The following is a 12,517-nucleotide window of genomic DNA, read 5'->3' on the forward strand; positions in this document are numbered from 1 at the left end:
CCCCCTCCCCCCCCCCCCGCGATAGAATCGTTATTTTAGATACATTTTATTATGAATAACTTTTGTTATGACTATGGCTGGTAACCATGACAACGGGATTAAAGAGACACAAAAACCCAAAAGCCCCTGGTTTTGCCCCAAAATTCCACCCTCCGGACCAAATCCTGTAGGTTTTGCCCCAAAATCCCCCCACCAAACCCCAAAATCTGAAAATCCTACCCCAAACGTCTGGGATTTCACCAAAATCCCAAATTGGTGATTTTTTGCCACCAAATTCCCATGAGTTTTTCCCAAAATGGTGGTTTTTTCCCCAAAATTGGTGGGGGTTTGCCCCCAAAATCCCACATTCCCACGATTCTGCCCCAAATGGTGAGTTTTTGCTCCCAAAGACCCAAATTCCTGTGATTTTGCCCCAAAATGGCAGGTTTTGCCCCCAAATTGGTGTTTTTTTCCCCCCAAAGTCCCAAATTCCCATGATTTTGCCCCCAAACAGTGTGTTTTTCCTCCAAATTGGTGGGTTTTTTTGCCCCAAAGTCCCAAATTTTGGTGCTTCCCTCCCCCCATCAGTCGCTGGAGGAGTCGGAGGCATTGCTGCCGCTTTCTTCCTCCTCTTCTTCCTCTTCCTCTTCTTCCTCGTCGCTGGGGCTGAGCCGGGGGCTTCGGGGGGGCCCCGCCTCGCTGCCCCCCCCCTCGGAGCCTTCCTCCCCCCCTTCCTCTTCCTCTTCTTCTTCCTCTTCCTCCTCGTCGTTGTCGCTGCCAAAGATTTCCTCCTGGTCGCGGGCAGCTCGAGCTGCGTCGCCCCCTGCTGCTCCCCGGCGCTGACCCCCCCGTGTTTCCTCTTCCTCTTCTTCTTCCTCGCTGCGGGCCGAGCCCCCCCCATCGCTGCTGCTGCCGCCGGAGCCTTCGGCCTCGTCTTCTTCCTCCTCGTCCTCGGCGCCGCTTGCTCCCCCCTCGCTCTCGCTCCCCTTCTCGCGCTCCTCGTCTTTTTTTTTGGGGGGGGGGGGGGAAGGGAAAAAGCTCTGAGCCCCCCCCTTCTCCCCCCCCACCCTGGGGTACAGGGACCCCTCCCAGACCCACAGGACCCCCCTCCTCCCCCTCCAAGGAAACCACCCCCGACCAAAAAGTGCCCCCACCCTCCAAGAACCCCCTCTAGCCCCCTCCAGGCCCCCCCAGCCCCAAAAGTGCCCTCCCAGATCCAAAAGAGCCCACCCCAAGGACCCCCCCAACCACACAGGACCGCCCCCCCAGCAGAGCCCCCCCAGACATATGGGAGCCCCCCCCCCACCCCGGTAAAGTCCCCCCCTACCCGAGGCGCCCGCCCCTCTCTCGGGCTCTGCCTCCTCCTCCTCCTCCTCCTCGGGCTCGTGGTTCTCCAACTGCGCCCGACGCGCCTCCTGGGGGGGGAAAATGGGGGTCTTTGTGAAGGGGGAGCTGTAGGGGGTCTGTGATGTGGGGGGGTCCCTTGGGGTGTCTGTGTTGGGGGGGGGAGTGTCCTGGGGGCTTTTGTAGGCGGGGTCTGTAATGGGGGGGGGGGGGGGGCCGGTCCCGAGGAGGGATCTGTGATGGAGGAGAGTGTGTGTCTGTGATTGTGGGGGTGGTCCTGGGGTGGTCTGTGATGAAGGGGGGGTCACAAATGGGGGGAGGGGGTCTGTAGGGGGGAGTCTGTGATTGGGGGGGGGGGTTCTCGGGGGTGTGTGTGTCTGTAATGCAAGAGGGGGTCCCTTTGGGTGTCTGCGATTAGGGGGGGGACCCTTAGGGGGCATCTGTAGGGGAGTCTGTGATGTGGGGGTGTCCCGGGGTGGGGGTCTGTGATGGCAGGGGTCCCTTGGGGTATCTGTGATTGTAAGGGGGGAGGTCTTGGCGGGGGAAGCTGTGCCGTAGGGGGGTCGTTACCTGCGCCTCGAGCTCCTTCTCGTTCATCTCACGGTGTTTCACCACCAGTACCGCGTTGGTCCCCGATGGTGCTCCCGCCCCGCCCCGCGCCCGACGCTTGCTCAGCCGCACCCTGGAGGGGGCAAAGGGGGGGTCAGGTCTTGGGGAGACTCCCCAGACCCACGGCGAGCCCCTGGTCCCTCTCGGTCCTCCCTGAGTCCCTCCCAGTGCACCCAGTTCCCCCCCAATCCCTCTCAGTTCCCTCCACTCTCTCCCAGTTCTCCCCAGTCCCCTCTCAGTCCCCCCTCCGAGTCACTCCCGGTTCCTCCCCAATCTCCTCTCAGTGCCCCCCAGCACCTCCCAGTGCTCCCAGTTCATCCCAATCCCCTCTCAGTCCCCTCGAGTCTCTCCCACTGCTTCCTAATCCCTTCCCAGTCTCCCCAGTTGCCTCCCAGTGCTCTCCCAGTGCCTCCCACCATCCCCCCACTCACCCTTACTCCCTCTTGGAGTTCCCCAGTCCCCCGTCATTCTTCTCCAGTCCTTCCCAGTGACCCCTCTCCCCTCCCAGTGCCCCCCACCATCCCTCCAGTCGCCCTTAGTCCCTCTTGGAGTTCCCCAGTCCCTCCATCATTCTCCTCCAGTCCCTCCCAGTGACCCCTCTCCCCTCCCAGTGCCCCCCTAGTCCCTCCCCGTTCCTCCCCAATCCCCTCCCAGTCCTCTCTCAGTGCCCCCCACCATCCCTCCAGTTGCCCCCAGTCCTTCCTGCAGTTCCCCAGTCCCCCCGTCATTCCCCTCCAGTCCCTCCCAGTGACCCCTCTCCCCTCCCAGTGCCTCCCAGTCTCACCGGGTCTCCAGTTCGTTGTAGTAGACGCCATCTCCCTCACGGAAGATGAAGAAATAGTTCTCTTCATAGCCTTTACTGGCTTTGTTTTTCACATTCCAGTTGTACTCACGTGCAATCTTGTAGTCATAACTGGGGAGAATGGGGGCATCACAGGAGCCCTCGGGCCCCCCCAGACCCCTCCAAACCTCAATGGGACCCTCTGAGCTACAGAGACACCCCCCCCCAGGCTTAGGCCCCCCCCAGCCCTATAGGCCCCTTCTCTAAGTATATGGGACTCCCCTCGGCCCTATAGGGCTCTTCCAGCCCTACAGCCCACCCCCCAGGTGTGTAGGATTCCTGTAGATATATGGGACCCACCCCCAGCCCTATAGGGCCCTTCCAGGTTTATAGGACCCCCAGCTCTATGGGGCTCCTCCAGCCCTACAGCTCCACCCCCCCAGAGTTGTAGGACCCCCATGGATATATGGGACCCCACCCCAGCCCTACAGCCCCCCCCCATATATGAGAACCCCCCAGCCCTATAGGGCCCTTCCAGATATATGAGACCCCCCCAGCCCTATAGGGCTCCTCCAGGTATATGGATCCCCCCTCCCAGACCTATAGGGCCCCTCTAGGTATATGGAGCCCCTTTTCAGCCCTATAGGGCTCCTCCAGGTATATGGATCCCCCCTCCCAGACCTATAGGGCCCCTCTAGGTATATGGAGCCCCTTTTCAGCCCTATAGGGCCCCTCCAACTACATACCCCCCCCCATCTATAGGATCTCTGTAGATATATAAGACCCCCCCCAACCCCATAAAGCTGCTCCAGCTCTATAAGCACCCTCACCCCCGATCTGTAGCCCCCACCCCAGATCTATAGGGCCTCCCCTTACACATCCTCGGGCGCGTAATCCATCTCCTCCTCCAGGTCACGCTTCCGCTTGCGCAGCGTCTCCTCCACGGGGAGGAAATAAGCCACGAACTGGTTCCCTTCTTCATCCATCATCCCCCTACAGGCAGGAAGGGGTTAATGGGGCAAGGGGGGGCAAAGGGAATATAGAACCCCAAAAAAAGTGGGGGACCCCCCCCCCCCTTAAAGCTCAAATACCGGATCATGGCCTGGGACATCATTTCCAAGGCGGCCGCGCCGCTCGTGTCCTTGGGCGCAGGGTCCGAGTCGAAGATCACTTGGGCACAAGGGTTGATCCACATCTGGGGGAGTGGGGGGGGCAAAATGCGGTGGGGGGGGAAGGGGTGAAAAGGGGGTGTAGAGGGGTTGAAAGAGGGTGTGGAAGGGCAAGAAAGAGGGCAAAAGGGGGTAAGGAGGGCAAAAAGGGGGGTAAAAGGGGATAAAAAGGGGCAGGGGGTCAAAATGGGGTGAAGGAAGGGGGAAAAAGGAGGGAGAGGGGGTGTAGAGGGGCCAAAAGAGGGTATGGAGGAGCAATAAGGAGGGCGAAAGGGGAGGCAAAAGGGAATATGGAGGGGCAAAAAGAGGGTAAAAAGGGGCAACAGAGCAAAAGCGTTGAGAAATAGTGAAAAAAACGGGGAAAACAGCACAAAAAAGAGGTGTAAGGAATGAAAACATGTAGAGGAGTAATGATGGGGTAAAAAGGGGTGCAGGGTGGCAAAAAGGGGGTGAGGGGGGTTAAAAGGGGGCATGGGACAAAAAAATGGGGACAGGAAGGGCAGAAATGGTGGGTAGGCGGAAATGGAAGGGAAAAAGGAGGTAAAAAAGAGCATATGAAGGCAAAAAAACAGAGTGTGGGGGCACAGGAAGGGGGTGTAGGGGGGCCAATCCCCTCCCCCAGCCCTCAAAACCCCCTGTTCTGCCCCTGGGGGGGTCAGATTTTGGGGTGCCCCCTCTCATTTTACCTTGAAGTCAGGGAAGACTGGCATCACCTCGACGGGGGTGACGCGGGGTTTGCTGTAGTGCTGAGTGATCTGGGGTGCAAAAAACAGACCCTCAGGGCTCTGAAACACCCCCGAGAATCTTGGGGACCCCCCAAAATATCTGGAGGGGGCCCCAAAAAACCCTCACCGCTTTCTGGGCATCCTCGAATGTCTTCTCGATGGCAGCAATCTGGCTGTCGCGATCCTTGTAGATCTCCTCCTCGGTGAACTGCTGCTTCACCGAGACCCCGATCCTGCCAGAACAGGGGGGGCAGGGGCGCGTTTTGGGGTATTTGGGGGTTCTGGGGAGGCTTTGGGGGGGTTTGGTGGCTTTTGACGGGGTTTTGGGGTGCTGGGGTGTGTGGTTTTGGGGGCTTGGAGGGTCTTTTGAGGGGGCTGGGGGGGCTTTGTGTGGTTTTGGGGGGTGTTAGGTGTGGTTTTGGGAGAGTTCAGGGGTATTTGGGGTGTTTTGGGGGGTTGAGAGTGTTGAGTATGGTTTGGGGGGCTTTGAAGGACTTTTGGGATGTTTGGTGGCTTTTGAGGGGGTGTTGGGGTGTCGTGTGTGGTTTTCGAGGGCTTGGAGGGGGCCTTTGTGTGGTTTTGGGGGTGCTGGGTGTGGGTTTGGGGCAGTTTTGGGGTGTTTGGTGTATTTTGGGGGGGGTTGAGAGTGTTGAGTGTTTTTTGGGGGACTTGGAGTTTTGGGGGGGGTTGGTGGGTTTTGAGGGGGTTTTAGAGTGTCATGTAGTTTTCTGCACTTGGAGGGGGCTTTTGTGTGTTTCTTGGGGTGCTGGGTGCAATTTTGGGGGAGTTTTGGGGTGCTTTACGGTGTTCTGCGTGGTTTGGGGGGCTCTGAGGGAATTTTGGGGGTTGTTTGGGGGGGCTTCGCTGGCTTTTGAGGGGGTTTTGGGGTGTTGCGTGTGGTTTTGGGAGCTAGGAGAGTGTTTTGGAGGGCTTTGTGTGGTTTTTGGGGTGCTGAGGTGGTTTGGGGGGGTCCCAGATAACCAAGGGAGTCCCTAGATGGTCCTGGGGGGTCCCCTGGGCCCCTCCCGGACTCACTTGACCTCGGGTTTCTCGTTGGAGACTCCGTAGCGGTTGAACTCGGTGGAGATGTACTCGGTTTTCCGCATCCATGGCACCACCTTAGCGTGTTGCTGCGATCTTGGGGGGCACAGGGAGAGGATTTGGGGGGGGGGGCAGGTTTTTGGGGGACTGTTTGATCCCTGACAGCTCCATTTTGGGGGGACAAAGGGGTCCCCATTACCTCTTGGAGCTGGTGGGTGCCTGGATCTCCTCCTCCAACAGCTTCTCATCCGCAGGGTCCAACAACACTGCAGGGGGAAAAGGAGGATTTTGGGGTCCTCCTCCAACTCTAGATGCCCCCCCGCCGAGTTTTGGGGTCCCCCCCATTTCAGGGTTCCCCCCTGCTTTTGGGCTCCCCATTTGCTTTCGGATTGCCTCCCACATTTGCGATCGTCTTCCATTTTGGGGGCCCCTCCTGGTTTTGGGACCCCTCCTCAGGGTTTTGGGGTCTCCTTCCCAGGTTTTGGGGTCCCTTCATGGGTTTTTGGAGTCCCCCTCCCTGCTGGCTCTCTCCTTGATGGATGCAGGGTTGATGGGGTTGATGGTGACACCCCATTTTGGGGTCTGTCCCCATGGTTTTGGGTTCCTCCTGGGGTTTTGGGGTCCCTTCCCGAGGTTTTGGGGTCCCCCTCCCTGCTGGCTCTCTCCTTGATGGGATCAGGGTCGATGGGTCAATGGTGACACCCCATTTTGGGGTCTGTCCCCATGGTTTTGGGTTCCTCCTGGGGTTCAGGTTCCTCCTGGGGTTTTGGAGTCCCTTCCCTAGGTTTTGGGGTCCCCCTCCCTGCTGGTTCCCTCCTCGATGGATGCCAGGGTTGATGGGGTTGATGGTGACGCCCCATTTTGGGGTCTGTCCCCGTGGTTTTGGGTTCCTCCTGGGGTTTCAGTTCCTGATGGGGTTCTGGGGTCCCCCTCACCCGCACTGTCGCCCCGGTAGGTGTCGGGGTTGATGAGGTCGATGGTGACGCCAAGGTCGGGCTCGGTGAGGAGATCGTGTTTGTGCTGTTTCTCCAACGACGTCGCCTTGTACTGCACAAACCTGGGGGGAAGGGGGAGCTCGGCAGTGCCCAAAAACCACCCCAGCCCCCCAAAACCAAACACAGCGCCCCAAAACACCCCAAAAGTGCCTCAAACAGCCTCAAAACCAGACTTGCCGCCACCAGAACACCCCCAAATGCCTTAAAACCACCTTAAAATCATCTCAACCCTCCCAAATATCCCCTAAACACCAATAGCACCCCCAAAATGCCCTAAAACCACCTGAAAATCACCCCAAACACCATGAACCCCCCAAAACCACACACAGTGCCCAAAAACACCCCCAAAAGTGCCCCAAACAGCCCCAAAGCCAACCTTAGCGCCACCAAAGCACCCCCAAACACTCTAAAACCACCTTAAAATCACCTCAACCCCCTCAAATACCCCCTAAAAACACCCAGAACCCCCCAAAATATCCCAGACACCCTAAAAAAACCCCCAAACCACACGCATCACCCCAAAACACCCCTACAAGGGACTCCAACAGCCCCAAAACACCCCAAACGCATCCCTAATGCCCCCCAACACCCTAAAACCACCTGAAAATCACCCCAAATACCCCAAAATTCCCCCAAAAGCACCCCCAGCACCCAAAGACACCCCCAAACCCCCTAAAGCCACTTTAAAATCACCTCAAACCCTCCCAAAATCCCCCTCAAAAACACCCTAATCCCCCAATACCTTAAAACATCCACACACCCCCCAAACACCCCAGAAACACACAGAGCACCCCAAAATACCCCCCCAAATGACCCTTCACAGCCCCCCTCCCAAAGTGTGTGGGGGGTCGATGCCCCCCCATCTCCCTCTCCTTGTCCTCAGGGATCCCCTTTCCCGCAGTCTTCTGTTCTCCCCACTCTCGGCTTTTCTGCCCCCTCTCCTTTGGTTTTGCCCCTCCCTCCCTATTTGGGGCCCCCTTCTCAATTTTTGGGTTCCGCCCCCATACCGGCTCTGGTCGAAGGGGTAGGTGATGAATTTGGGGTCGAAGGGGATGTCAGGGAGGCTGTTGCAGTACTTGACCCGACACACAACGCCTGACCTGGGTGGGCCCCAACACAAGGGAGGATTCAGAGGGGGCCCCAAATATAGGGGGGGCCCCCAAATATAGGAGGGGGCAAATATGGGGGGGGGGGGCAAATATAATGGGGCTGGGGGGAAAGGAAGGGGGGCTGGAAGCAGCAGGGAGTAAGCAAGATGGGGGGGCAAATGGGGGGTAGGGGGAGAGGAGAAGGATGGGGGAAAGTGGGGGGCAAAGGGGGAGTAAAGGGGATAAGAGGGGCAAAGGGGGGGAAGGGGGGCAAAAGGCAGGAAGGGAGGAGGAGAAAGACGGGGAAAGGGGGCAAAGGGGAGAGAAGGGGGGAGGAAAAAGATGGGGGAAGAGGGGAGCAAAGCGGGGAGTAAAGGGGGCAAATGGGGGGTAAGGGGAGGCAAAAAGGGGGTAAAGGGGGGGAAGAGGGGGTGAAAGATGAAGGGGAAAGTGGGGGCGAAGAAGGAGTAAAGGAGATAAAGGGGGCAAAGGGAGGCAAAAAGGGGGGCAAAAAAGGGGGGGCAAAAAGAGGGAAAGGGGGGAAGAGAAAGATGAGGGAAAGTGGGGAAAAAAGGGGGCAAAAAGGGGGAGCAAAGGGGAGGAAGGGGGGCAAAGGGGTGCAAAGGGTGGCAAAGAGGGGCAAAGGGAAGGAAGGAGGGGTAAAGGGGGGAAAGAGTGGGTAAAGGGGGGGCAAAAGGGGGCAAAGGGGAGGAAGGGTGTGTAAAGGGGGGCAAAGAGGGGGAGTAAAGGGGGTGCAAAGGGCGGGTCGGAACACAGGGCCCCCCTTTGCCCCCTCCTCACCTCTCGGGCAGAGTCCGGTGAGAGCTGGGCCTGGGTGGGGGGAGGGTGTGATGTCACGGGAGGGGGTGTCAGAGCCATGACTTCACACATGACACCCCGCTATGATGTCACACGTGACCCCTCGCCTCCACGCCCCGTGATGACATCACAACCCCCAATCCTTTTTCCCACTATGACATCACAACCCCCATTCAGGGCTCCCAGTGACATCACAAGACACGGCCCACGCTGTGATGTCATAGCGGAACTCCCGGGCCTCTGTGACGTCATGGCAGGACCCAGCGCCCCCCCCGGTCTTATGACGTCACGACAGCGACCCGATACACTGCACCCCTCCCCCCTCCGGCGCCCGTGATGTCACGAGACGGATCCCACCCCTCGTCGTGACGTCACGGCCGGACCGATGCGCGGCCTCCCGTAATGACGTCACGATGGCAACCGGACACGCGGGCCCTCCCCCCGCCACAGCGCGTGACGTCATGAGGGGATACTCGCCTCGTGACGTCACACCCCGCATCTTGACGTCATAACACGCCCCCTCCCCCGCACCTGTGCCCCGGCTCCTCCCGCTGCGCCTGCGTTTGGATAGTGGGTGCCATGGCTAAGGCCCGGCAGCGCCGGTACTTCCGGTTCTTCTCGTCCTCACTTCTGGTGTGGAGCAGTCACGTGACTTCCGGCGCTGAGCCGTCATTTCTGGCGCGCGGGATCGCGCCAAGATGGCGGCGCCGCCGCCTCAGCCACAGGCGCAGCCGCCGCCGCCTCCTCCCGGGCCTGGAGCTGCAGCCGCCGCCGCCGCGGCTGCTGCTGCCGCTGCTGCTGCCGCCGCCGCCGCCGCCGCCGCCGCCGCGGGGCCCGGTCCGGCCCTTCCCGCCTCGGCGCTGCCCGCGGGCGGCGTGGCGGGAGCGGCTCAGGCCCAGGACTTCGAGCCCGTGCAGCGCGTGCGGCTGCTCCTGCCGCAGCTCAAGGAGAGCCTGCAGGTGTGGGGGGGCGGAACGGGATCCCCAGACCGACACCGCACCCTCAAAGCCATCCCGGAACCCCCCCAAATCCAACCCCGCACCCCCAAATCTGCGTCAAACCTAACATTACACCCCAAAATCGACTCCAGAATCCGACCCCGTGCCCCAAAATCCATCCCTAAACCTCCCAAATCCAGCCCCGCACCCCAAAATCCAGCCCTAACCCCCCCAAATCCAACCCCGTACCCCAAAATACGTCCCTAAATCCCCCAAATCTGCCCCAAACCCGACCTTACAGCCGAAAATCGACTCCAGAATCTGACCCTGCACCCCAAAATCCATCCCTAAACCCCCCCAATCTGACTCTGCACCCCCAAATCCAGCCCACAACCCCTTAAATCCACCTCCAGCCCCCTCAAAATCCACCCTTGAACCCCAAAATCTGTACCTGAACCCCCAAATTCAGCCCTAACCCCCCTAAATCCACCCTTGAACCCTGAAATCTGTACCTAAATCCCCAAATTCTCCCCCGGACCCCCAAATCTGCCCCCAGCCCCCCCAAATCCCCCCAGCCCGTTTTGGGGGGTCCCCATCCCTGTGCTCTGATTTTGGGGATCCCTGTGTCCCCCCAGACGCTGATGAAGGTGGCGGCGCAGAACCTGGTGCAGAACTCCAGCATCGACAATGGGCAGTGAGTGATCCCAGTATCTCCCAGTACCACCCAGTGCCCCCCAGTACTGCCTCGTGCTGTCCCATTACCACCCAGTGCCCCCCAGTACTGCCTCATGCTGTCCCAGTACTGCCTAGTGCTTCCTAGTGTCCCCCAACACCATTCCAATCGTCCCCCCCAGTATCATTCAGTGCCTCCCAGTAGCCTTTGATGCCATCCCTGTGACCCCGGCTGCCCCCCATTATTATCCAGCGCCATCCCAGTACTGCTTAGCGCTATCCCAGTGCCATCCCACTACTTCCCAGTGCCTCCCAGTACTGCTTAGTGCTATCCTATTGCCATCCCAGTATCACAGTGCCTCCCAGTACTGCCTAGTGCTGTCCCAGTGCCATCCCACTACGTCCCAGTGCCTCCCAGTCATGCCTAGTGCCATCCCAGTACCCCCCAGTAGCACTCAGTGTTATCCCAGTGCTCTTAGTACCAATCAGTGCTTCCCAGTAGCTTTTGGTACCATCCCAGTATGACCCAGTGCCATCCATGCGACCCTAAGTGCCATCCCAGTGCCTCCCAGTCCTGCCTAGTGCCATCCCAGTACCCCCCAATAGCACTGAGTGTCATCCCAGTGCCTGTCAGTACCAATCAGTACCTCCCAGTAGCATCCAAGTACTACCCAGTACCATTCCAGTGCCATCCCAGTACCACCCAATATTGCCTAGTGCCATCCCAGTACACCCTACTACCGTTCTGGGCCAGCCTAATGTCCCCTAGTGCCCCCCACCTCCCTCCCAGTAGCCTCCCAGTTCCTTCCCAGTGCTGAGGCCGCGTGTCGTGGCAGGAAGAGCGCGGAGGGGCCGCTGCAACGCTTTGATAAGAGCCTCGAGGAGTTCTATGCGCTCTGCGACCAACTCGAGCTCTGCCTGGTGAGGAACCCCCAGCCTCCCCAAACCCCCTGCCCAGGGACCCCCCCAGGGAGCCCCCAGACCCCCCCCAGGACACCAAAACCCCCCTGGGAGCCTCCAGACCCCCCGGGACCCCTGAGACCCGTCCCACAACTCTCCAGGACCCCCCGAACCCCCTCAGACCCCACCTTTCCCCCGTTTTTCCTCTCCTGTGCCCCCCTCACGGCCAAATCCCCCCTAGAACTCCCCAAATCCTCCCAGACCCCTCTGCCCCCCCCATAACCCCTCCATAACTCTTCAAGACCCCCCCAAGCCTCCTCAGACCCCACCTTTACCCTCTTTTTTCCTCTCCTGTGCCCCCCACACCCCCCAAAATCCCCCCCAAACGCCCCCAAATCCCCCTCAGACTCCTCTAGACACCAAAATAATGCCTCCCATGGCCTCCCCCGGCAGCGTCTGGCACATGAGTGCCTCTCGCAGAGCTTCGACAGCGCCAAACACGCACCAGCGTTGGTTCCGGCTGCGCCGAAAGGGGAGGGGGCCGGGGGGGACCCCTTGCCCTACACCCAGTACCTGCCCCTCATCAAAGCCCAGATCGCCGGCGCCAAAGACATCCACAACGCCCTCCTCGAGGGCGCCAACAAGATCACCGGCAAGATTACCCCCCCGGGGGGGCCCTGATGGTTTTAGGGGAGCCCTGCACCCCAAAAAATACCCCTGTGGGGTCTGGTGTGGAAGGGGGTTAAAGGGGGGTTTAGGGGGAGCCGGTGCTATCTGCAGGGAGCTGAGCTTGGATACGGTGAATGGAGATGTATTTATCCCCTCTTAGGGGGTGTCTGAAGATTTGGGGGGGCCCTGAGGGGTTATGGGGGGCCCCCACACCCCCGAAATTACTCCCATGGGGGTCCTGGCGATGGGCAAGGGCGTTTAGGGTGCCGTGTGCAGTGATATGATGAATGGAGATGTATTTATTCCCTGTTAGGGGCGTGTCTGAGGATTTGGGGGGGGGGGGCTGAGGGGTTTAAGGGGACCCCACACCCTGAAAAACACCCCCATGGGGGTCTTGGGGGGTGGGCAAGGGGGGTTTAGAGTCCCATGTGCAGTGATATGATGAATGGAGATGTATTTATTCCGTTAGGGTGGTGTCTGAGGATTTGAGGGGACCTTGAGGGTTTTAGGGGGGCCCTGAGGGGTTTTGGGGGCGCCTGGGGAGTTTTGGGGGGGGGCACACCCCAAAAAACACGCCCATGGGGGTCCCGGAGGGGGTTAGGGGGTGTTAGAAGGATCTGGTCCCGCGTGTAAGGAGCTGACTGTGGATGGGGGGGGCAGGTTTTTTGGGGGGGCCCTGAGATTTTGGGGGGGGCCCATTGCAATCTCACCCATCCCGACACCTCAAGGGACTCTTGGAGGGTTTGGGGGAGCCCCCAAAGAGGTCCCAGGGGTTTGAGGGGGCCCTG

At 59.7% G+C, this 12,517-nt stretch overlaps 2 protein-coding genes across 2 annotated transcripts; one reads left to right on the forward strand and one right to left on the reverse strand.

The window, feature by feature from the left end:
- Window positions 1–72: 72 nt before the first annotated feature.
- PAF1 (PAF1 homolog, Paf1/RNA polymerase II complex component) lies at window positions 73–9,203 on the reverse strand. Its single transcript, XM_054052976.1, has 14 exons — window positions 9,082–9,203; window positions 8,533–8,562; window positions 7,651–7,743; window positions 6,584–6,705; window positions 5,848–5,914; window positions 5,643–5,744; window positions 4,735–4,840; window positions 4,569–4,637; window positions 3,805–3,908; window positions 3,590–3,706; window positions 2,717–2,845; window positions 1,894–2,005; window positions 1,307–1,394; window positions 73–982 (listed from the first exon to the last, which is right to left on the reverse strand). The coding sequence occupies exons 1-14, from the start codon at window positions 9,129–9,131 to the stop codon at window positions 564–566; spliced, it is 1,608 nt and encodes a 535-aa protein (XP_053908951.1). The 5' UTR covers window positions 9,132–9,203; the 3' UTR covers window positions 73–563.
- Window positions 9,200–12,055, forward strand: MED29 (mediator complex subunit 29). The gene is made up of 4 exons (XM_054052977.1): window positions 9,200–9,509; window positions 10,124–10,182; window positions 10,997–11,081; window positions 11,514–12,055. The coding sequence occupies exons 1-4, from the start codon at window positions 9,249–9,251 to the stop codon at window positions 11,739–11,741; spliced, it is 633 nt and encodes a 210-aa protein (XP_053908952.1). The 5' UTR covers window positions 9,200–9,248; the 3' UTR covers window positions 11,742–12,055.
- The last annotated feature ends 462 nt before the right edge of the window (window positions 12,056–12,517 follow it).

This window comes from Cuculus canorus, chromosome 37, assembly GCF_017976375.1.
Source record: "Cuculus canorus isolate bCucCan1 chromosome 37, bCucCan1.pri, whole genome shotgun sequence".
Taxonomy (NCBI): domain Eukaryota; kingdom Metazoa; phylum Chordata; class Aves; order Cuculiformes; family Cuculidae; genus Cuculus; species Cuculus canorus.